This window comes from Dunckerocampus dactyliophorus, chromosome 15 (genome assembly GCF_027744805.1).
Source record: "Dunckerocampus dactyliophorus isolate RoL2022-P2 chromosome 15, RoL_Ddac_1.1, whole genome shotgun sequence".
NCBI classification, from domain to species: domain Eukaryota; kingdom Metazoa; phylum Chordata; class Actinopteri; order Syngnathiformes; family Syngnathidae; genus Dunckerocampus; species Dunckerocampus dactyliophorus.
Genome location: NC_072833.1, coordinates 23177390 through 23200395, shown reverse-complemented (window position 1 = coordinate 23200395; position 23006 = coordinate 23177390). Strand labels below are relative to the sequence as shown.

Below are 23006 nucleotides of genomic sequence, written 5' to 3'. Positions count from 1 at the left end.
TAATCTCCAGTTATGACAAGGAAAGAAGGCTCACAAACCAGATTAAGTTTAAGAATTGTACTGAGAATAAATCAGACAGGTTCTAAATTGTTGGAGTCACTGGTTTATCAATTATTCTCCAGTTTGCAGTCTAAGTCGGAAAGTCTTCTCTGTCTCTAGCCACGTTCTCCAGTTCCACCCACTTGGAGGGGGCAGCACACCGAGGTGTTCATATTGAAACGTAGCCCCTTCAGTTTGACATTGGAGGTCCTCCAGGAGCAGGACTTCACTCCCAGCCGAGAGGGCACCTACCTATATCCGACTGAGAACCACACTTGGAGAAACTGCACCTCTAAATCAGAGACCATCAGGACCTCTCCTAAGAGCACCAAACCAAACAACTTTGATGCCTTGGCTGCAACTTTGCAAAAAATGTTGAGCAGAACTGATGCCAAAGTTCAGCCTTGTCTGGTTGCAACACCCACCGCGTGGGGACAACAACCCTAGTCAGCCAATCCAAAGATCCCAGACAAGATGAGCCAACCATGACAGACCATAACATCTAGTCCAACCCAGAGGGGTCTTTCCACCGTGGACTACGACAGGTTCTGGAAACCATACTGTGTGTGGCGCAAGCTCAGGCTCCTCCCCTTGCAAGAGAGGTAACGTTCAATGTTCCACGCCCCAAGAACTAGATTTGGCAGATGAAAACCAGGTCACGTCGGCTCACACCCTAAACTGTCACCCCAATGCACAACAAACAAGACAAGGTGGGTGGACTTGTGCATTATTTATTTAAAACAGAAGATCATCACACGTCAAGATCATCATCAGGATCCTCCTGGTCATAGTCATCATTAGCGTCAGGCTCGTACATAATTCTCCCCATTCCGGCACCTGGGTTGAGCAGCGCTGCTTTCCTGCGACAGAGTAAATCCACAGTCAGTTCGACAGTCCGATGTTGGATAACAACTGCGACGTACTTACTTCTCCTTACTGAAGACGAATGGAAGCGCTAGCTTCTCCTTAGTGTCACGCTCTGCGTCAGATAGTCGGAGGTTGAAGGTCAGATTGGCTGCTGGGTCAGTCTGCGAGGATAAATGTATAGTTGTCGCAATGGGTGCATGTTTTTTTTGTAATAATAATAATAATAATAATAACAACAATAACAATAATAATACCTCCTGTTCCTGCAGCTGCATGGCATTGCTAGGTTTGCTCTGTCCGATGACTGTAAGATCCTCCATAATGGTAAAAGTCTCCTCCTTAAAAGACAAATTTTACAAGGAATGCCCTATATTATTGGAATTATTATTATTAATATTATTAGAGATGCTCCGGTCAATCGGCCACCAATCAGTATCGCTCAATTTCCGTGGAAGAGTACGTGATTGGCCTATGCTGATCAATAACGATCACAAAAACGTGTGGCTTGTACTGTTGCAGTCTGTAGAGATCCCTGTGTGCAGTGTCCTGCTCTAATGTCTTGGGTAGCGTCGCCCTGCCCCTTTCCTTCACGCTGCGCAGGCGTACGGCGGCAAACCCAAACAATCATATCTGCCGTGTGGAACTGACTGTACAGTGTATATGCCATTTGTGAGCGTGGTGTAAGCTTTGCATCCTGCAACACATGCCACGAAAAATATCACACGGGAGTAGCAAGTGTAAAAGGCTTTAATTTAATACGTTTAATATGGCATTTGAAGAACACCTGACGGAGTATGTTGAGTTTTTGAGGCTAACTGTGTCGCAGCAAATGTTGGACAACACTTATATGTGCGTGACAGTCAGAAGTCTATGCAAATAACCCAAAAAATAATTGAATTCATCGGACTAGATGACCATCCTTTGTCAGCGGTGGAAGACACCTTGTCTCATCCACTGTAAGTTTCACAAGTGATGTGTGTGTTCTCTTGAAAAAGTAAGTCAAATATGGTTTTGTCTATTTTAAGGTGATTTTATGGTTCCGTTTTCAGATAATACAGCCAATAGCAGGGGTGCAGCCAGGAATTCTGGGCCCCATGAAAAAAAAAAAATAATTATGTGGTCCCTACTTTTTGGGGCCCCGACTTAGAATTGTCCTAAGTTTTCCCCCTATACGGTGCCCCTGGCCTACAGCACTCATCATAAATTAAGTAAAAGCTGTACAGTTAATCCATGTGATCGGTATCGGCCAATTTCACTCATGGATTATCATAATCGGAATGGGCAGCATAAACACCTTGATCGGAGCACATCTAACTACAACTACTACGTACATCCTGCAAAACCTTTCCCGATTTCAATCGCTTTGTTATCTTCGCCTCATTTCCGTTAAGGCCAGCGGCCACGGTGACGAGCGACGTCGCCAAGTGACACAAACTCGCCGGGGTTCCCAGCTGGTGCATGTCAGAATGGAGGAGGGCGATGATGTTTCGTATGACTCCTCCTAGTGGAGAAAATTAATTAAAGCAATAGTTTCAGCAGTAGATTGATAGTTACAGTTTGACCTTCACTCCAGCTGGGCCTCTAAAGCTGAACAGTTCATAGTACGATTTGGGCGAATTGTTTTGGGAAAAAGTCCTACAAAACGTTTTAACTTCTGTCACTAAAGACCTCTCAACTCAGCAAGCATCCTCTGGTTTTCTTTTTCTATGGCTTTTTTGTGACAGTCACCATTTCATAATAATAATAATAATAATAAACTTTGGAGTTGAAACCATCGTCACATGCAGCAGGTGGCAGTATGCATCCTAACTCTGCTTCTTAACACACCTTATATGCACCTGGTTTACCAGAGAATAAGAAGACCGAACAGGAGGGATCAGTGTTGCAAAGGTAGCAACTTTGTCACAATATTTGGAGCAACGGTGTCCAAAGTGTAGCCTGGGTGCAATTTGGGACCCGTGGCACATTCTAAAAATATAATTAAACAAGAAAGCTAAACAAAAAAATCTTTAACAATAAAGTCAAAATATCAAGAGAAAAAAAGTTGTAATCTAGCGAGAAAAGTCGTAATTTTACAAGAATAACTGCATAATGAGGATAAATAACATTTTACTTGCATAAAATTTAAATGTTAAAGAAAAAAGACATTATGGGAATAAAGTTACGTTATTAAAAGAACATTTACAAGAAGGAAGTTGAAATAGTTGGAAGGTAAACAACAGAAATGGAAAACAGTTGTAATTTTACAAGAATAAAGTCAAAATATTAAGAGGAAAAAAAAGTCATATTCTAATGAAAAAGTTGCAATTTTAGTAGCACAGAGTTGAAATATTAAAGAAAAAAATTGTTCTTTTTTCCATGCCGTACTATTATGAGAAACAAATTAACAAAATAAAGTTGTAATTTTTGGAAAAATTACGTTGGGGAAAAAGTCAAAATATTATGGGAATAATGTTAACATATTACAAAATGAAAATTATGACAGAAGAAAGCTGAAATATTTGGAAAATTTAAAAAATATGCAAAAATGGGGGGCGCCAAGTTGATACGATTAGGCTTTTTCACCTACCGTGGTACAACAAAGTTTGGGCACCTCTGATAATTTGGCAGATTACAGTACGACTTTCCTTTATAAATCCCTGGCTGCTTGGATCAGCAATTTCATTTAAATATATCATATAGCAGACGAACACAGTGATATGTGAGAAGTGAAATGATGTTTATAGGATTTACAGAAAGTGTGCAATAATTATTTAAACAAAAGTAGACAGGTGCATAAATTTGGGCACCCCAACAGAAAAATGACACCAATAGTAGATCCTCCTTTTGCAGAAATAACAGCCTCTAAATGCTATATCTATAGCTTCCAATGAGGGTCTGGATTCTGGTTGAAGGTATTTTTGACCATTCTTTATAAAACATCTCCAGTTCAGTCAGGTTTAATGGTTTCCGAGCATGGACAGCCCACTTGAAATCACACCACAGATTTTCAATAATATTCAGGGCTGGGGACTGAGATGGCCATTCCAGAACGTTGTACTTGTTCCTCTGCATGAATGCCTTAGTAGATATTGAGCAGAGTTTCGAGTCATTGTCTTGTTGAAGTAACCAGACCCAGCGCAACTTCAACTTTGCAACTGATTCTTGGACATTGTTTGCAAGAATCTGCTGATACTGACTGAAATCCATGCGACCTTCAACTTGAACAAGATTGCCAGTACCTGCACTGGCCAAACAGCCCCACAGCATGATGGAACCACCACCAAATTTTACTGTGGGTAGCAAGTGTTTGTCTTGGAATGCTGTGTTCTTCAGCCGCCATGCATACTCCAGCTCCATCAGTCCACAGCACCTTATTCCAAAATGAAGCTGGCTTCTCCAAATGTGCTTTAGCATACCTCAAGCGACTCCGTTTGTAGCATGTGCGCAGAAAAGGCTTCTTCCGCATTACTCTCCCATACAGCATCCACTTGTGCAAAGTGCGTTGAATAGTTGAACGATGCACAGTGACACCATCTGCAGGAAGACCATGTTGTAGGTCTTTGGAGCTGGTCTGTGGGTTGAGTTTGACCCTTGGCCTCTGCTTATCTGAGATTTTTCTTGGCCTGCCACTCCGGGCCTTAACTAGAACTGCGCCTGTGGTCTTCCATTTCCTCACTATGTTCCTCACAGTGGAAACTGACAGCTGAAATTGACAGTTGTTTTGAGGCACCCGTGTTCCCACTCTTCAGAGAAGATGCAAAGAGGAGAACAACTTGCAACTGGCCACCTTAAATACCCTTCCTCATGATTGGCTTCACCTGTGTATGTACATTGAGGAAAATATGTATTTGAACACCCTACAATTTTGCAAGTTCTCCCACTTTGAAATCATGGAGGGGTCTGAAATTTTCATCTTCTTAGGTGCATGTCCACTGTGAGAGACATAATCTTAAAAAAAAAAAAAAAGTCTGGAAATCACAATGTATGATTTTTTAAATAATTTATTTGTATGTTACTGCTGCAAATATGTATTTGAACACCTGCCAATCAGCAAAAATTCTGGCCCTCAGAGACCTCTAAAAAGTCAACCTAAACTCCACTTATTATTCTCAATTAGAAGCACTGTTTGAGATCGTTAGCTGCATAAAGACACCTGTCCACCCCACACAATCAGCAAGACTTCAACTACTAACATGGCTAAGACCAAAAAGCTGTCCAAAGACACCAGAGACAAAATTGTAGGCCTTCACGAGGCTGGAAAGGGCTATGGTGCAATTGCCAAGCTGCTTTGTGAGAAAATATCAACTTTTGAAGCAAAAATATTGAAAATGGAAGATGCTAAACTTGACTGTCAATCTCCCTCAGAGTGGGGCTCGAGGCTCGATCTCTTAAAATCATGCATGGCACGGAAGGTTCCCCTGCTTACATCAGCACATGTCCAGGGCCGTCTTAAGTTTGTCCATGACCATTTGGATGATCCAGAGGAGTCATGGGTGAAAGTTATGTGGTCAGATGAGACCAAAATAGAACTTTTTGGTCTTAATTCCACTCGCCGTGTTTGGAGGAGGAAGAATGAGGAATACAATCCCAAAAACACCATCCCTACTGTGAAGCATGGGGGTGGAAGCATCAGGCTTTGGGGGTGTTTTTCTGCACATGGGACAGGACGACTGCACTGTATTAAGGAGAGGATGACCGGGGCAATGTATTGCGAGATTTTGGGGAACAACCTCCTTCCCTCAGAGGATTGTAGATGGGTCCTGGCCGGGTCTTCCAACATGACAATGACCCAAAGCACACAGCCAGGATAACCAAGGAGTGACTCCGTAAGAAGCATATCAAGGTTCTGGAGTGACCTAGCCAGTCTCCAGACCTAAACCCAATAGAAAGAAAGAAGTGCACTTCCTCGTCCTCGTCCTCGTCTTCCCACGAGCTGTGCCTCCAAGGCAATCAAGGCTCTTTAAATTTGGACGCCACTTTCATCAGTCACTTTACATTGACCTTCTATGGTGAAGTGGATGTGTGGAAAGTTGCGTACGCACACTTCCCCTCAAGGTGGAATCTATAAACCACCAATTGCGTGAATGTGGCACCTGAATATTTTTGTCCATATGCACATTTTGGGTTTCTGGCATACGCAGACTTTTAGTCAGATAACCCACACAAATTTTTATAGGTGACGCCTCAGATATGTAATTTCCCTATTTTCCTAAAAAGAACTTGGCTTTTTTGTAATGCTACCACAGCAAAGTATGAAGTGTTTCAGTAAATATATAGCTCTAAAGTCGTACAAAATCGTCACGCAAGACATCAGGTCAGTGGGCAAAATATTACGTCTGCATGGCGTGCCTTTTCTCTCTCTTTTTTTGATACCACCACAACAAAATGGCCAAACAAAATTATTAAAAATGTCCTCTGAAGTTGTACAAAACTTGGGAGTTTGAACCGCATGATGTCATGCGAGACGCCAGTAACTTTAACACATTTTTAAGACCTTTCAAAATCGTGTTTAATGACGGTTTTATGAGATTTTAAGACAATTTTCTACATGAATTCAAATGATTGTATTTTGTACCTTTTAAGATCTCGCATATACCTCAAATACCTTTTTTAAGCTGTTGAAGGGTCTGGCAGACAGCAGGTGTGCTGTGATGTCTCAGAATCCATGAAAGAGAGTCAATGACGAGTATAGCTGGTCTAAGTTGTGACGATCGCTTGACGCAACGTGTCACTTCCTCTGAACAGAAGCGATCCACTGTGAAAGCGGCGCCACCGCCGTCTGTCCAGCCGAGGGGGTCACTGTAAGCGTCATGGAAGTGGAGCCTAAAACGACAAAACAAATAGAACATAGACACACTGCCAAAAAATGCAATATTACAAGAATAAAGGTGTACAGTTGAAAAAATCTTCAAATTTTATTTTACAAGCCCAAAGTTGTTATATAAAATAACAAAAATATTTAATAAGAAATCCTGATAGGGGGGGGAGGAGGAATAAAAATAAAAACAATAATTGTACATGGATAAAAAGCCAATTTTACGAGAATAAAGCTGGAATATTACTAAACATAAAAAGCATAATTTAACAAGTATTATTAAAAAAAATTGAATAACTATAAATAATAATAATTGATTGGATTTCAACAGAAAAGTAATACAAGAAAGTCATAATTTCCACTGAATAGTCATAATTTTACAAAAACAATGTAAAATATTTGGAGCAAATAGATAAAGTAGTAACAAAATGTTCAAATTTGACATGATTATTGGACCAGAATATTGGCCTAATAAGTAATTACGTTATTAGACAACAACAAAAATCCAACAATAAATTAATTACATAATTTAAAAAAAAAAATCATAATTTTTTAGAAATTCATACTTTTAGAAAAAAAATTGCAATTTTATGTGAATATTGTAATTACATTGAGAATAGAAAACGAAACGGGGGAGATTCATTTTATGCCAAGCTAAAAATCTTTACAAGAAGAAAAATCACAATATCGCATAAATACCTTTCAGTGGGTGAACCTTTCAAACGCTTTTCCATTTCATCTTCACTGACCTCAAAGCTGAGGACATGTACTACTTCCTTCCTAAGAAAAAAAACAGAACATTAAAAGCACACACACGTGTATACACAAACATACACACACACTTTGCACTGTTGGAACTTAAGGAGATTCTAAGTAGAGCTTCAAAATGCAAAAAGAAGAAATGCGAGTGAGACAAATGTATTTGCAAACAACAATTCAACTGAAATAGGCTGTTAATCAGCTTGTTTAAGACAACAGGCGTTTAAATACAACTAAACAAGAAAACAAAACAAAAAGATGTGTTAAGATGTGAATCTAAAATGTGTAATTGTTGAAGATGCTGTAATATGAGAAACAAACAAAACTATAAATAATGTTGCAATTTCAGGAAAATGAAGGTGGATAAAAGTTATATTACAATAACATCAAAATATTAAAAAATACACGAGAAGCAGAAAAATCTGTGGGAAAAGGAAAAATGAGCAGAAAAAGCGTGAAGTGAGTTCATACTAATAATACACTTTGACACCTTTGACACCAATAACACAAAACTCAGATGTAGGCTGTTTTTTCTTTAAATACAGACCCTTTCCAAAAAATTAGAATGTCATGGAAAAGTTGTTTAATTTCCATAATTCCATTCAAAAAGTAAAACTTTCATAGATTATAGATTCAGGGCCCACAATTTAAACGATTTCAAGTGTTTATTTGTTTATTTTTACGTAATTTAGGCTTCCAGCTCATAGAACCCACGAAAACAGGAATTCAAAAAATTTGAATACTGTGAAGAAATCACCATTTACTTCTTAGTTTTTGCAGGAAAAAAAAGAAAGAAATTAGGATCACATCAAATCAATCAAAATATGGTACTTTCAAAACGATATGTCAATCTTCAATACTTGGTTGGGAATCCCTTTGCCTTAATCACTGCCTCGATGCCACGTGGCATTGAAGCAATCAGCCTGTGGCATTGCCTGGGAGTTATGGAAGCCCAGATTTCCTTGATGCTTGCTGTAAGCTCTTCTTTGTTGTTGGGTCTGGTGCCCCTCATTTTCCTCTTGAGAATACCCCATAGATTCTCAATGGGGTTTAGGTCCGGTGAGTTGGCTGGCCAGTCAAGCACTGTGATGGCATGGGCATCAAACCAGGTTTTGGTGCTTCTGGCGGTATGGGCAGGGGCCAGGTCCTGCTGGAAGATGAAATCTGCATCTCTATACAGATCCTGAGCAGAAGGAATCATGAAGTCCTCTAAAACATTCTGGTAGACTGTTGCGGTGACCTTGGATTTAAGAAAGCAGAGTTTACCAACACCTGCACCGGACATTGCACCCCAAATCATGACGGACTGTGGATATTTCACACTGGACCTCAGGCAGCTTGGGTTCTGTTCCTCACCCGTCTTCCTCCAAACTCTTGGACCTTGATTCCCAAATGAAAGGCACACTTTACTTTCATGGGAAAAGAGGACCTTGGACCACTGGCCAACAGTCCAGTCCTTCTTCTCCTTGGCCCAGTGGAGACGCTTCCTACGTTGGCTCAGGTTCAGAAGTGGCTTGACCCGAGGAACCCGACAGTTGTAGACCATCTCCCGGATGCGTCTGAATGTGGTGGTTTTTGAAGCTGTGACTCCCGCCTCATTCCACTCTTTCTAGATCTCTGCCAGATTTTTGAATCATCCCTGTTTGATAATCCGCTGAAGCCCACGGTCATCTCTTTTGCTGGTGCATCTTCTCCTGAAACATTTTGCCCTTCCTCTAGACTTTCCATTGATATGCTTGGACACAGCACTCTGAACAACCAGCCTCCTTAGCTATGAACTTTTGTGGCTTACCCATCCTATGGAGGGTATCAATGATGGTCTTCTGGCCAGTTGTCATGTCTGCAGTCTTCCCCATATTGAACCCAACTGAGACAATTGAACCAAACTGAAGCAATTTAATGACACCTGGGGAAGCCTGTGCAGGTGATTTGAGTTTAGTAGATGATCAGTGTGTGACACTCAGTTTAAAACATTCATGCCCTGCAAAATTTGGGCTGATTTCTTCACAGTATTCTAATTTTTTGAATTCCTGTTTGTGGGTTTAATGAGCTGGAAGCCCAAATTATGTAAAAATAAACAAAAAAATACTTGAAATCGTTTAAATTGTGGGCCCTGAACCTATAATCTATGAAAGTTTAACTTTTTGAATGGAATTATGAAAATTAAACAACTTTTCCATGACATTCTAATTTTTTGGAAAGGGTCTGTATTAAAAAAAAACATCTCAGCATATTTACAGTACGTTTGTTGGTTTAGAAAATGTAAAAGTGGCTCCCGCAGCCATTAATTTTTCAGTATGCGGCCCTCTGTGGAAAAAGTTTGGACAGCCCCGGTTTAAGATCATTAGAGGTGAATCAATTCCTTGAGTAATTAGAGCACCTCCATTACAAAAAAAAATTAATAATGGGAGGATTTTTTTTTTTTTGCCGCAATAAATCGCTTATGTCACCCACGCGCTTACGTCGCCCACGTGGCAGAAGAAGATGTTTAGTTGAAGGAGCGGGAAGACTGAAGAGACTAGAGAAAATGTCAAGGCAACAAAAGAGAAGGAAAACAAAAATGTAAAAAAATGTTTGAGTCTTGAAACACTAATGCTAGGAGTAGCATTCCATTCTGCGTTGCCATGTTAAATTAATGCGCCCAGGAAGGAAGTTCTGGGAATGATGAAAACGACCAAAATACAGCAAAAATACTGTATTACATGTTATCATGAATGTACCTGTTGCTACATGGTTACAGCATGTAACAATGAAAAAAAGGTTTTTGGAGGTTTTAATAACAGGCTTTCGAGGAGGAATTGGTGTGTCCCATTACGTGCATTAATGAGCTGCCTCTTTTTAGCTGCTTTTATATCTTCAGAACACAGAAAAGAGAACGACGTGTGTTCATGTCTCACATAAGGATTGCGGATGATGGGCAAAATTCCAAAAAAAGTGCAGTTTTCCTTTAAACCTAATAGTCCAACACATGCGCCCACTGAGCAAAATGGATAAATACACTTTATTCCAATGCACAATGTGAATTTAAATTCCTGCTGAAGCCTTAAAGGACCATCGCTAAAAACCCCACGAACCTCCCCAAAATAGAAATAAAATGTAAAAAAAAAAAAAAAGTCACCAATGAGTAGCTGCACCATATTTGTTAATCAGCTGAAAAATGGGTTTGGGCATGCTTGATGCCAGTGTTTCCAGGAGACTAGTGGGAATGTTGCTCCAGGTGGTGAAGATGGCTGTGGGCATCCACTGTCTGGAACTGATGTCCATATTTTATCCCATCCATCCCCAAATGTTCTCAACTGGATTTAGATCAGGGAAACACGGAGGATGGTCCAAAAGAGTGAGCTTATTCATTTGGAAGAAGTTCATTGTGAACTGCAGCCTTGTCCTGTTGAAAAAGCCAGTCATCACCACACAGACGAGGGCCTTCAGTCATGAGGGATGCCCCTGCAACATCTCCTCATAGTTATCTAAAAAAAATACAAACATACATGGCCCTGTGTGAAACAGTGATTGCTCCCCCCATTAAAACATAACTGTGGTTTATCACAGTTGAGGTCAATTTCTTTAGTCACACCTGTTAAGAAATCACTTAAATAGGACCTGCCTGACAAACTGAAGCAGACCAAAAAAAATCCTCAAAAGCTAGGCACCATGCCGAGATCTTAAGAAATTCAGGAACAAATTAGAAACAAAGGAATTGAGATCTATCAGTCTGGACTCCAGCGTGAGAGCCATTATCCACAAATGGCGAAAACATGGAAAAGTGGTGAACCTTCCCAGGAGTGGCCAGACAACCAAAATGACCCCAAGAGCGCAGCGACGACTCATCCAAGAGGTCACAAAAGACCCCACAACAACATCCAAAGAACTGCAGGCCTCACTTGCCTCAGTTAAGGTCAGTGTTCATGACTCCACCATAAGAAAGACACTGGGCAAAAACGGCCTGCTTGGCAGAGTTCCAAGACAAAAACCACGGCTGACAAAAAAGAACATTAAGGCTCATCTCAATTTTGCCAGAAAACATCTTGATGATCCCCAAGACCTTTGTGAAAATACTCTGTGGTCTGACGAGACAAAAGTTGAACTTTTTGGAAGGTTTGTGTCCCATTACATCTGGCGTAAAAGTAACACCGCATTTCAGAAAAAGAACATCATACCAACAATAAAATACGGTGGTGGTAGTGTGATGGTCTTGGACTGTTTTGCTGCTTCAGATCCTGGAAGACTTGCTGTGATAAATGGGACCAAGAATTCTGCTGTCTACCAAAAAATCCTGGAGGAGAATGTCCGGCCATCTGTTTGTGACCTCAAGCTGAAATCAACTTGGGTTCTGCAGCAGGACAATGATCCAAAACACACCAGCAAGTCCACCTCTTAATGGCGGAACAAAAATAAAATGAAGACTTTGGAGTGGCCTAGTCAAAGTCCTGACCTGAATCCTATTGAGGTGCTGTGATATTTTTCATGGGGCCCAGAATTCCTGGCAGGGCCCCTGTACATACACACATACATACACGCGCGCATATACATATACATTAATACCTGATAGACGCAGACTTGATGAAGCTCCATAGAAGCGGTCGGCCTGAACAACTGCAGGAATCTTCAAAGTACAAGGTTATTTTATTAGCATTTCTTGAAGTTTAATAACCAAATTAGCAGTTAGTTACTTTCTTTACCTTGAATTAAAAGCAACCACCCCGCGTCTGCTCCCTGTAGTAATTCATGTAACATGACGCTAGCTACTTATCTTAAAATAGCAGTTAGCATACGTATATTATTTACTTAAAAAAAAAACTCAAAACGATAAAAAAAGTGGCACATTCTTGAATCCTTATCTTCGTGATGACCCTCGCTGTTTATCACAAATAAATGTCATATCTTGTCCAAAGCGACATATACAGCTTCGTGGCGAGACTAAGCTAAGGGAGTCAACGCCATACCGCAACTCTTATAAATCATGGGTAATGTAGTACAACCCCGTGGAGTTCCTTTTTACTCACTCGGTAATTCAACTGCAATACCCATAAACCTTTGCGTCTCCAAGCGGCTTCTGCCGCGCGCAGACTGGTTAGAAGGAGGAGTGTGTCGAATCCGTTGCGTTGTCTCTTTACTACGAATTATTAAAACAGAAAAAAATCGTAGATTTACTTAGCGTCACCACTCTCCATCAGTTTTATTTAAGTGTTAAATTAATGTTTAAAGGGTGGCATGGTATTTTTTTAATTTATTTTTATCGAAACAGCATGAGTGACAGAAAAACTACGTATCGTCCAGTGTGGCGACACTTTTAAAGGCGGTTCGCGGGATTAAGGAGGGGACGTCCAGCAACTTTATACTTTTTCAAGCTTTGTTTTGTGTGTTATTTTTGGTGAAGAGAAGTTTATTTTTTTATTTGCATCGGTTATTGCCCGGGTGCATCCACGCCGGGGTAGAGGAGAAGGCACACAACGCGACGGCTGCTGCTGAGCTCCGGCTAGCTAGCGGCTAGCTAGCTGGTTCTTGGATCTAATAATCATAATAAGGCCTGCTTGTCGGAGGAGAGAAGGGGGACAATGCTCGACATAATGTCTGACCACCAAGGTATGTTTGATGGCATTAAAAAATAACCCCAATAACGTAAGCAGGTTTGTTAAGTGTGCAGGTTTTAAAACCGATGTAGCCGAGTGAAACCCTTGCTAGCAAGCTAATGTCGATGCTGCGTTGGGGTTGCGTATGTCAGAATTCTCCATTTTCTCGGCAATTTACTCATCTTAAAATATCAGAAATGCTTGGCTCGTGTTCATTATTCTCGCTTTAATCTCAAAACAGACGTATATTTTAATGTGTTTAATGCATTTGAAAGAGGCGTTCGGTTGGATTGCTAGCCCCGCCGAGCGCGCTTGCAAACACAGATATAGCATTAAAGTTATGCTTACATCCATGTCAACTATCATAATAGCACCACTATCCTTTGGTAATAAGATTTAAATCCAAGAAAAATGTTGTAAAGGCTATCTTTTGTCGTTTCGTCGAGCGAGTGCATTTCTTTAACCAGCTAGCACAAGCGAGTGGCTAATAAAAGTTACCACAAAAGTCAACAAAGCATTCAAAGTGTGCCATTTAACGGTCGTTAATTCGGTAGTTATACAAATGTAACGTTGTTACTGATGAACCGCCCTTCTTGCGTCTCCTATATGCCTAATAATCCCCATTAAGCTGTTTAGCAGCTAATGCTAGTTAGCCTTAATTCATAAAAATGGCTGACAGATTGTTTCTCCCCCTTGTAGATTCGCTTCTGACGTGCAAAACTGAACCTTTGGTAAGCGTTTTCTTCCTTTTTTCTATTAGACATAGTAGATAGCCTTGTGATGCATGTGTTTATTTTTGTGTTAGCCCCCAGAGAGGAAGAGAAGGACTGTGGAGGACTTCAACAAATTCTGCAGCTTCGTCCTAGCCTATGCTGGCTACATCCCCAGTCCCAAAGAGGTACCATCATGTTTGATATTAGTATGTTATTATCGCTACTTTTATGCACAAATGTCATAAATAACCAGAGCATGCCCTTAGGGCTAAGTCTGGTTATACCTACAAAGACTGTTACTGTTATGTTTGAAGGTCATTTTTTAACGGGAACGTCAACGTTTGCAAGAATTAAATCTTGCTGCACGACAGAAAAGTTGTCATTAAAAGAGAGTGTCATTATTGGAAAAAAAGTTAAGAGAAAAAGTCAATATAAGGGCAAGTTTTATGAGAACAAGGTTGTGAAAAACAAACACGTTTGACTTTCCTTATTCTGACTGCTTAGAGCAAGGGTGTCCACAGTGCGGCCCGGGGGCCATTTGCACATTCTAAAAATGTAATTTCAGAAGAAAACTAAAACAATAGCAAAGATGGAAAAATCAGTGGTAATTTAAAAAGGATAAAGTGAAAATATTAAGAAAAAGAAAAACAAAAAGTCATTTTATGAGAAGAATGTAATATTATGAGGAAAAATAGCATCATTTTAGTAGCATTAAGTTGAAATATTAAGAGCTTTTTTTGCAAAAGATTTTTAGGAGTTGTAATATGAGAAACAAACAAAACAACAAATAAAGTTGTAATTTTGGGAAAATTAGGTTGAGGAAAAAGTTATGTTACAACAATAAAGGCAAAATATGGGAATTAAAGTCAACATTGCAAGAAGAAAAATTACAAGAAAAAGTTGAAATACCTGGCAAAAAGAATACAGTAGTAATAAAAAAAAAACACCTGTAATTTTACGAGAATAAAGTTGTGATATTATGAGGAAAAATAATCTCATTTTAGTAGCCCAGAGTTCAAATATCAAAGAAAAATGTATTTTTAAGTTGTAATATGACAAACAAAAGAAAGTTTTTTTTAATTAGGTTAGGGGGGATTATATTCAAATTCTTTATTTAAAAAAATAATCATATGGGGTTAGTGTCAAAATATTATGGGAATAAAGTTACAAAAATCAAACAAAAATCGCAAAAAAACAGCAAAGCATGATTTTTTTTTTTTTTTTTAATGACGTTAAGGCAAACTTTTTAGCTGCTGCTTCTTCGTTGGTGTTCAAGGCTATTTCTTCCAGTGGGCGGACTGTGCATCTAAACTAGGGGTCGAAATAAAAAAAAAATTGAATGATGCCAGGAGAATCGGGATGTTATTTTTGTTTTAATAAACAAATAGGATTGTGTCGTGTGGGGTGCGTGATACTCTTCAACAACTAAGATTCCTTGTTTGTTTTGTAGGAAAGTTCATGGTCACCGACATCATCAAGCTCCGCCCACAGTTCGGGGTTGTCTGCGGATGGCGGCGGCAGCAGCTCTATGAGCGCAGCGTGGGCTGACGGCGGCTCCTCGGACCTGCACACCATCCACACGTTTGTGCGCAAGGCCCGCGCCAACAAGGGCAAAAGCCGCATGCCCTCCGACAGCACCTTGTTGGACAAGATGCGCCTCAAAGACACGCTATACGACGGTACCAGTCCGGGCAAAGCCGAGCGCAGGAAGGACAAAAAGACCAAGAAGCTGTTTGGCTCGCCGTCCTCGACGGCGGCGGCAGCAGACAGTGGCAGCAGCGAAGGCGAGAAGCGGCCGCGCATCAAGCGCTGCAAAAACAGCAAGCAGCCCAAAGCCAAGAGGTTCAAGAGCACCACGATGCATGAGCACAGCGACGCAGAGGAGCAGCGTGAGGGCGGGCCGGCAGGGCACGGGGACCCCAGCCTGCATGGCGCCGCCGGGAAGACGCACTCAGACGAGACCATGAGGGATGCCGAAATGAGCTCCAGCGAGGGCGAGACGTGGATCGCCGACGAAGACATCATGGTGGAGTCTGGTAAGGATGTCATCATTTTAACCCATTGGATGATGATGACGAGGATAATAATATACTACTCACAAAAGTTAGGGATATGCATAACTGTTATGTTAGAGAACAGCAAGTTGTGCATGAAGTGCGTTAAGTTTTGAACATGTTGGACATGTGCATTGAAAATTAGAGAAGCTCAAATGAAGTTCACCTGGTTAAAGGTTAAACAATAGTACATTTTAGGTTCATCCTGAAATAGGGATGTCCCGACCCGATCTTCAGCATCAGGATCGGCTGCCGATCCGCTGTATTTGTGATGATCGGATAATATCGGCTTCCGCCACGAGATAGGCTGATCTGGTTGCCGTATCGCGTTCATAACTCTTAGCCACACTCCAACGTGGTAGGTGCTATAAAGCGCCTCAAAGCTAGTTGCCACTCGACTCGCGCCACCCGCAAGAGGAAGAAAACACAACACCGCCATGTAGACATGTCCGCGGTGTACTGAGGTGAAGTTAGTTTTTCACATTGGACATTCGGCTCCGTAGCCACAGCAGTAGTTCCCTCTCACTGTGCCCGGACTGCTGCGTCATGGTGTAGGGAGCCCGCACGGGATGTGCCGCTCTGGTTGCTTCTAATAGGGACCGCACAAACACTACTAAACATGTCGAAACAGCGGCGAAAAACCTTGGAAACTCCTCTGTTACGGGGCGTGAATGGAAGCGAGCATGGTTCGCTTAGTTTAGCTAGTGCAGGTGTGTGCGCACGTGCCAATCAGGCGAGGGGTGTACATTTTCACTGTGTTGTGTTTTAATGTTTTAATGGAAGACCATTTTACAATGCCCACTGGCGATGTGCAGGTTCTGAGTGGAAATAAGACGAGAGGCACGTTTATTCTCGCACCCAGCGCATGTCAACCGCCAATTGCCATTCTTAACACACACAACACATTCCGGTCTTTTAAAATAAGAGCGCTGTTTGTCACATTTTCTTTAATTGTGTAAACAAAATAAGAGTCATTAAAATATCTGCCATTAATAACGTGATTGTAATTACATCTGTGACCTTAATCACAAGCACAGGCATTACAGTTTGTTGAAGAAGTTGTAGCAATATGTGCAGAGGCTGACATCCCATTAGAAAAGTGAGCGAAGCTACATCCACTTCTCAATTACTGGACAAAATGAGCCAATGATGTATTGCATCAATAAATGTGAGGATTTTTGCATTTTATTCACTAACCCAAATAGCACACACTCTATGCTGGTAAAATAAGTGGAAAAGGTAAAAAACTGAATTCTAAAAAATTAAAACGGAATTTGGGAAAAAAATAAAACCGATATCTTAGGGCTATAAGAGAGTGTGTTTAAAAAAAAAAAAAAAAAAAGTCATATTCAAAATGACACCACAAATTGATCTATAACCATGTCAAGTGATTAGTCGACCCTAAACGTATTTTGCACACACATTTTTTCCAGTATCTTTTATTGGATCTTTTATTGGATTAGGGACCTGACACTCAAAGGTTTTTTGTTACAAAAGCCAAACAATCTTGTTGGCCAATGTGTAATAAAAATGTAACTTCAGCAATACTTTGGTTATTTTTAATGCCTTGAAGAGCTATTTTCATAACCATCTTCAATTCCATAAATTCATGTTTGGAACAAAAGCTTATTCCATTCCATTCCATTTTCCTCCGCTTATCCGGGTCGCAGCAGTCTCAGTAGGGAAGCCCAGACTTCCCGGTCCCAGGCCACCTTCTCCAGCTCCACCAGGAGGACACCAAGGCGTTCCCAGGCCCGCTGTGAGACATAATCCCTCCAGCGTGTCCTAGGTCTTCCCCGGGGCCTTCTCCGGCTGGGCATGCCCGGAACACCTCACCAGGGAGGCATCCGGACTAGAGCCCGAGCCACCTCACCTGGTTCCTCTCGATGTGAAGGAGCAGCGGCTCTACTCTGAGCCCCTCCCGGATGACCGAGCTCCTCACCCCATCTCTTAGGGTGAGTCCAGCCACCCTACGGAGGAAACTCATTTCAGCCGCTTGTATCCGCGATGTCGTTCTTTTGGTCACGACCCAAAGGTCATGACCATAGGTGAGGGTGGGAACATAGATCGAACGGTAAATTGAGAGCTTTGCTTTTCGGCTCAGCTCTCTCTTCACCATGACGGTCCGGTACAGCGACCGCATTACTGTAGACGCTGCGCCGATTCGCCTATCAACCTCACACTCCATCCTTCCCTCACTCGTGAACAAGACCCCGAGATACTTGAACTCCTCCACCTGGGGCAGGACCTCATTCCCAACCCCGAGGGAGCAATCCACCCTTTTCAGACTGCGAACCATGGCCTCAGATTTGGAGATGCTGAGTCTCATCCCAGAAGCTTCACACTCAGATGCAAACCGTCCCAGTAAACCCTGCAGGTCACAGCCCGATGAGGCCATCAGGACCACGTCGTCCGCAAAAAGCAGAGACGAGATCCTAAGACCATCGAACTGGCTCCCTCGACACCTTGGCTGCGCCTAGAAATTCTGTCCATGGAAATGATGAACAGAATCGGTGAAAAAGGGCAGCCTTGGCGGAGGCCAACGTTCACCAGAAACAGGCTTGACTTACTGCTGGCAATGCGAACCAGGCTCCTGCTCCGGTTGTACAAGGACTGAATGGCACGTCGTAGCGCGCCACCAATCCCATACTCCCGGAGCACCCCCCACAGGACACCGCGAGGGACACGGTCAAATGCCTTTTCCAAGTCCACAAATCACATGTACACCGGTTGGGCAAACTCCCAAGTACCCTCCAGTACCCTTGCAAGGTGCTGTAGAGCTGGTCCAGTGTTCCATGACTGGAATGAAAACCACATTGCACCTCCTGTAGCTGAGGTTCGATTAATGGTCGTACCCTTCTATCCAGCACCCTGGAATAGACTTCTCAGGGAGGCTGAGGAATGTGATCCCCCTGTAGTTGGAACACACCCTTCTTGAAAAGAGGGACCACCACCCCAGTCTGCCAATCCAGAGGTACTTTTCCCCGCTTCCACGCAATGTTGAAGAGACGTGTCAGCCAAGACTGTCTCCCAACATCCAGAGCCTTGAGGAATTCAGGGCGAAACTCGTCCGCTCCCGGAGCTTTGCCACTGGGGAGCGTTTTGACAACCCCAGATACCTCAGCCACGGTGATGGAACTGTCCACGTTCGTGTCCTCAGACTCCGCTTCCTCTATGGAAGATACAGTGGGATTGAGGACTTACTTTTCACTAACACCATTCACTAACACCAGAATTCATAACATCAATGTTACAACAATCATTACAGCACGTAGTAGGCTAACCATGTAGGTAGGCCATGTTACGTCGAATCATCCATCCATTTTCTATACCGCTTCTCCTCTTTAGGGTTGCGGGGGCATGCTGGAGCCTATCCCAGCTGACTTCAGGCGACAGGTGCAGGGTACATATAGACAACCAACCATTCACACTTACATTCATTCAGTCGCCATGCATGCTAACCATGCATGTTCCGGAGCACCCGGAGAATGTGGGAGAAAACCCCCACGCACGGGGAGAACATGCAAACTCCACACAGAAATGCCCAGGGGAGAATTGAACCTAGGTCTTTCCGATCTCCAGGCTCCAGGCTGTTACTGTGTTGGCCAACATGCTAGCAACTAAACCACCGTGCAGTTGAATCAGTTGCAGAATAGAAATTTGCCTTTAACTCCTCACGTTAGTTATCAGTCACGTTAGTTATGAATATATACGTACCAACAAAATCATGTGTGTTTGTGTGTGTGTACGTTCGACGGACACGTACGTGAATACCGATAGCTGTGAGTGACGGCAATTATTTGATCCGGACCACAAAGACAATTTTTATGCAGTTTAATTTGTAATTTTGAAAAATACAGTAATCCCTCGTTTATTGTGGTTAATTGGTTCCAGACCCGACCACGATAAATGAATTTCCACGAAGTACGATATCTTATTGATACATTTACATTTTTGTAGTTAGAGTAGAATACCTTCTACATACGTTTTTTAACATTATTACAGACCTGTAGACATGAAATAACACCCCCGACAGTCACCTTTACACTCATAATACACAATATAGTCGATATAATAAGAGAAAATAAGCCATTTAAGACATACAGTGAATCCGCAAAGTATTCACCATGCTTCACTTTTTCCAAAAATTTTTATGTCACAGCCTTATTCCAAAATGGATTACATTTTTTTCCCTCAAAAGTTCTACACACAACACCCATTATTGCAAATGTATTTAAAAAAAAAAAAAAAAAATCACATGTGAGTAAGTATTCACAGCCTTTGCTCAATACTTCAGTGGAAACAGACTGCACTTAAGCTCCATTTTGAGCTTCACGGCAAAGGCTGTGAATACTTATGTACATGTGATTTTTTTCAGTTTTTTATTTTTAATAAATTTGCAACAATTTCAAAAAACTTTTCACATTGTCCTTTTGGGGTTTTGTGTGTAGAATTTTATTTAGGGGAAAAATGAATTTAATCCATTTTGGAATAAGGCTGTGACATAATAAAATGTGGACAAAGCGAAGCGCTGTGAATACTTTGCAGATGCACCAGTCTGTGCTCATGTGTGTTTCAATAAATGTCGCCTGGAAGTGACGTCGGAGATTCAGAGTTGAGTTTTAGCTGGACTACGGCCACAACAGTACCCCTTGTTGTTAGGATTATAATGATGATGATTATTGTTGTTATTGTGCCCCTGAGATCATTCAAACCTGCAGTAATTGTTGACAGAGCAATTCTGGTGCGTGTGTTTACTAGTGACACCTAGTGACCAGTGTAGACTACAGTTCATCAGTGTCCTATTATCCCTTGCATTTGTATTTTAGTTCAGTTAGCCATTGTTATGTTTGAAAATGCTTCATTTTGGCCAAGAATATGTTAAAATAGTATAATATGCATATTTCTTGACTAATAATAGGCAGTAGTCAACCACTAAACAGCTGCCTTTTATTACATTTTTTGAAAAATCGCAAGAGTGAAGGGGCAAAGTTGCGAGGGATGAGTTTAAAAAATAAAAAAAGCCGATACAGTCTACATACTTTAAACAACTATTGGTAACATGCTAGCTGGCGATGTAATTGTAATTTGCAGCTAGTTGCATACAGTCCTTTTTTTTTTTTTAAATTGTCATACAAGTGTAAAAAAAAAAAAAAAAAAAAAAAAGCCCATCAGAGACAAACCGACAAGTCGACCTTTAACAAATTGGTGTACACCGTTGCTGCATTGGCACTTGTCAAGGCTTTTCTTTCTTTCGAAGTAAGTGTTGCTAATACTTTAACGCTCGTTGAACTGACATGACAGCGACTCCAGCTCAGAAATTGTGCGCAATTTTTGCAGAATTTCCGAGTTTGTTTTTAGCTGTTCCCGCTGAACGCTAACTAAGCTAACAATTTTGAGCAAATGTTTGCCTCAAACGTTTTTTTTCCTCTTCCCTCTCCCATAGGCGACGACTCGTGGGACCTGATCACATGCTACTGCGGGAAACCGTTTGCCGGGCGGCCGATGATAGAGTGCAACCAGTGCGGGATCTGGGTGCACTTGTCCTGCGCCAAAATCAAGAAGTCCAACGTCCCCGACATCTTTTACTGCCACAAGTGCAGGGACTTGAGGCGGTCGGGACACAAAAAAGACACTTAAAAACAAACTAGAGGGGGTGGCGTGGTCTGGTTGGTTGTCAAGCCAACCCCTTTGCTTTTGTTGCCTAAAACAACCAAAAACAGCCTAACCTGTCACTGTATTTGTCGTTATTTTCGGACAATCAACTGTTTTTGCGTTGGATGGAATGTTTTTGCATTTGTGACAAGCATAGATCGTCTTAAGGGTAGGCACTGTTAGCTTCCCGTAAATATAAGCCGAGGATGTCCCGTATTTTGTCTAAAAAGGCAGCTGGGTTTTTTTTTCCCCTTTTCATTTTTTAAGTTGTCAGTGATAGTCACTGATTCTTGAGATTTTAACCCGATTTTGGGGGACCCAGACCCCAAGGGTGAGTATCTTCTTCAGAGGATGGGCTGTTTTTGTTGTTGTGCATCACTTTCAAATTCAAGCAGTGCACTTTTTTTCTGTCCATGACTGAGCGCTTATACTCTGTACGAGCTTTGTACGTCACAATCATACGGTTTTTTTAACCTTCACCAGGCTGTTTTTCCTTTACGTTAGCGCTCTTAAAAGGCTAGTCGTCTCCCGCTTTAAGACAATTGTAAAAGTGTACAGAGAATAATTCGATGCCATGGACGTTTTTTGGAATTTTGTCTATTTTTGGTTTTATTGTTATTTTTGTTGTTTGTTGGAGATTGGTGAGTAGCGTTTTTTTGCGCACTCTTTCTCTCTCTGTTGTGTTGTACAAATCGCGTTCTTTGACAAATGTACATATGTGAAAGTTCCAGAGAGAAAAAAAATAGCCATGCAAAAAAAAGTCTATTTTCTGCAGTTCTGCATTTTTTTTTTTTTCTTTAACCGTAGTTTGGAAAATAAAAAGTCTTCTTTGGGAAAATACAATGTTTTGGGGACCTTTTCATATCATGTTTATTTACATAATACCTATGTAAAACTACATTGAGGAATTGTTGACATTAAAGTTTATGGCAATATTATGACGGAGATGCGCACAGGTGACTGGGACCCTGCTCCCCGATGTCGAGGTGCGGTGCACCTGTTTTTGAACGCTTGACCTCCGTAAATGGAAAAAGATGAGTGCATAAGACAAAAGCAGCCATAGTTCAGTGGAGATGAGACTGGTTCTGCACGCTGCAGCTGTTGACGCTTGACTTAACAGGTAAGGAACTTACTGTTGCACTTGCACCTTTCTAAATAGCACCATAAGCCAGGGGTGTGCAAAGTGCAGCAAAGGGGCCGTTTTCGGACCTCAGCTTGTTCGTTTTAATGGTATCTTAGATATTGCTCTAATTTGCTTATATACAGTGCAGGGTTTCCCCAAGGATTTTCTTAAGCTGTGGTGGTGGGCTGCATGGGGGGGCAGACTGCCGCTGCTGCGTCTGCAGTTTAAAAAAAAAAAAAGACAGCCATTTTTTTATGACTTATTTAACTCTTTTTTTTTTTTTTTTAACTAGCCGAACATGAACTGAGAACATAGCAAAACTGTTAATTTAATGGCAAAGTTCTGAGAGCACTGCCAACATTTAAATGGCACTTTATTTACAAAGCACATCTCCACTCAGTGTGCCTATTTGTCATTAAATACAGGTGT

At 41.5% G+C, this 23006-nt stretch overlaps 2 protein-coding genes across 4 annotated transcripts; one reads left to right on the top strand and one right to left on the bottom strand.

Annotated features, from left to right (window-relative positions):
* Nucleotides 1–754: 754 nt before the first annotated feature.
* On the bottom strand, nucleotides 755–12435 carry elp5 (elongator acetyltransferase complex subunit 5). 3 transcript variants are annotated; one of them, XM_054752893.1, is made up of 9 exons: nucleotides 12142–12435; nucleotides 12005–12065; nucleotides 10581–10929; nucleotides 7403–7483; nucleotides 6494–6711; nucleotides 2238–2407; nucleotides 1161–1244; nucleotides 967–1067; nucleotides 755–899 (listed from the first exon to the last, which is right to left on the bottom strand). In XM_054752893.1, exons 3-9 carry the CDS (start codon nucleotides 10724–10726, stop codon nucleotides 791–793), a joined length of 909 nt encoding a protein of 302 aa, XP_054608868.1. In that variant the 5' UTR covers nucleotides 10727–10929; nucleotides 12005–12065; nucleotides 12142–12435; the 3' UTR covers nucleotides 755–790. The 3 variants fall into 3 exon arrangements, with proteins under 3 accessions (XP_054608868.1, XP_054608870.1, XP_054608869.1); XM_054752895.1 differs by lacking the exon at nucleotides 10581–10929 and having other exon boundaries at nucleotides 7403–7479; nucleotides 12142–12433; XM_054752894.1 differs by lacking the exon at nucleotides 10581–10929 and having other exon boundaries at nucleotides 12142–12430.
* A 68-nt stretch (nucleotides 12436–12503) lies between these two features.
* Nucleotides 12504–22901, top strand: phf23b (PHD finger protein 23b). Its single transcript, XM_054752892.1, has 5 exons — nucleotides 12504–13045; nucleotides 13732–13763; nucleotides 13838–13930; nucleotides 15196–15781; nucleotides 21246–22901. Exons 1-5 carry the CDS (start codon nucleotides 13018–13020, stop codon nucleotides 21437–21439), a joined length of 933 nt encoding a protein of 310 aa, XP_054608867.1. The 5' UTR covers nucleotides 12504–13017; the 3' UTR covers nucleotides 21440–22901.
* The last annotated feature ends 105 nt before the right edge of the window (nucleotides 22902–23006 follow it).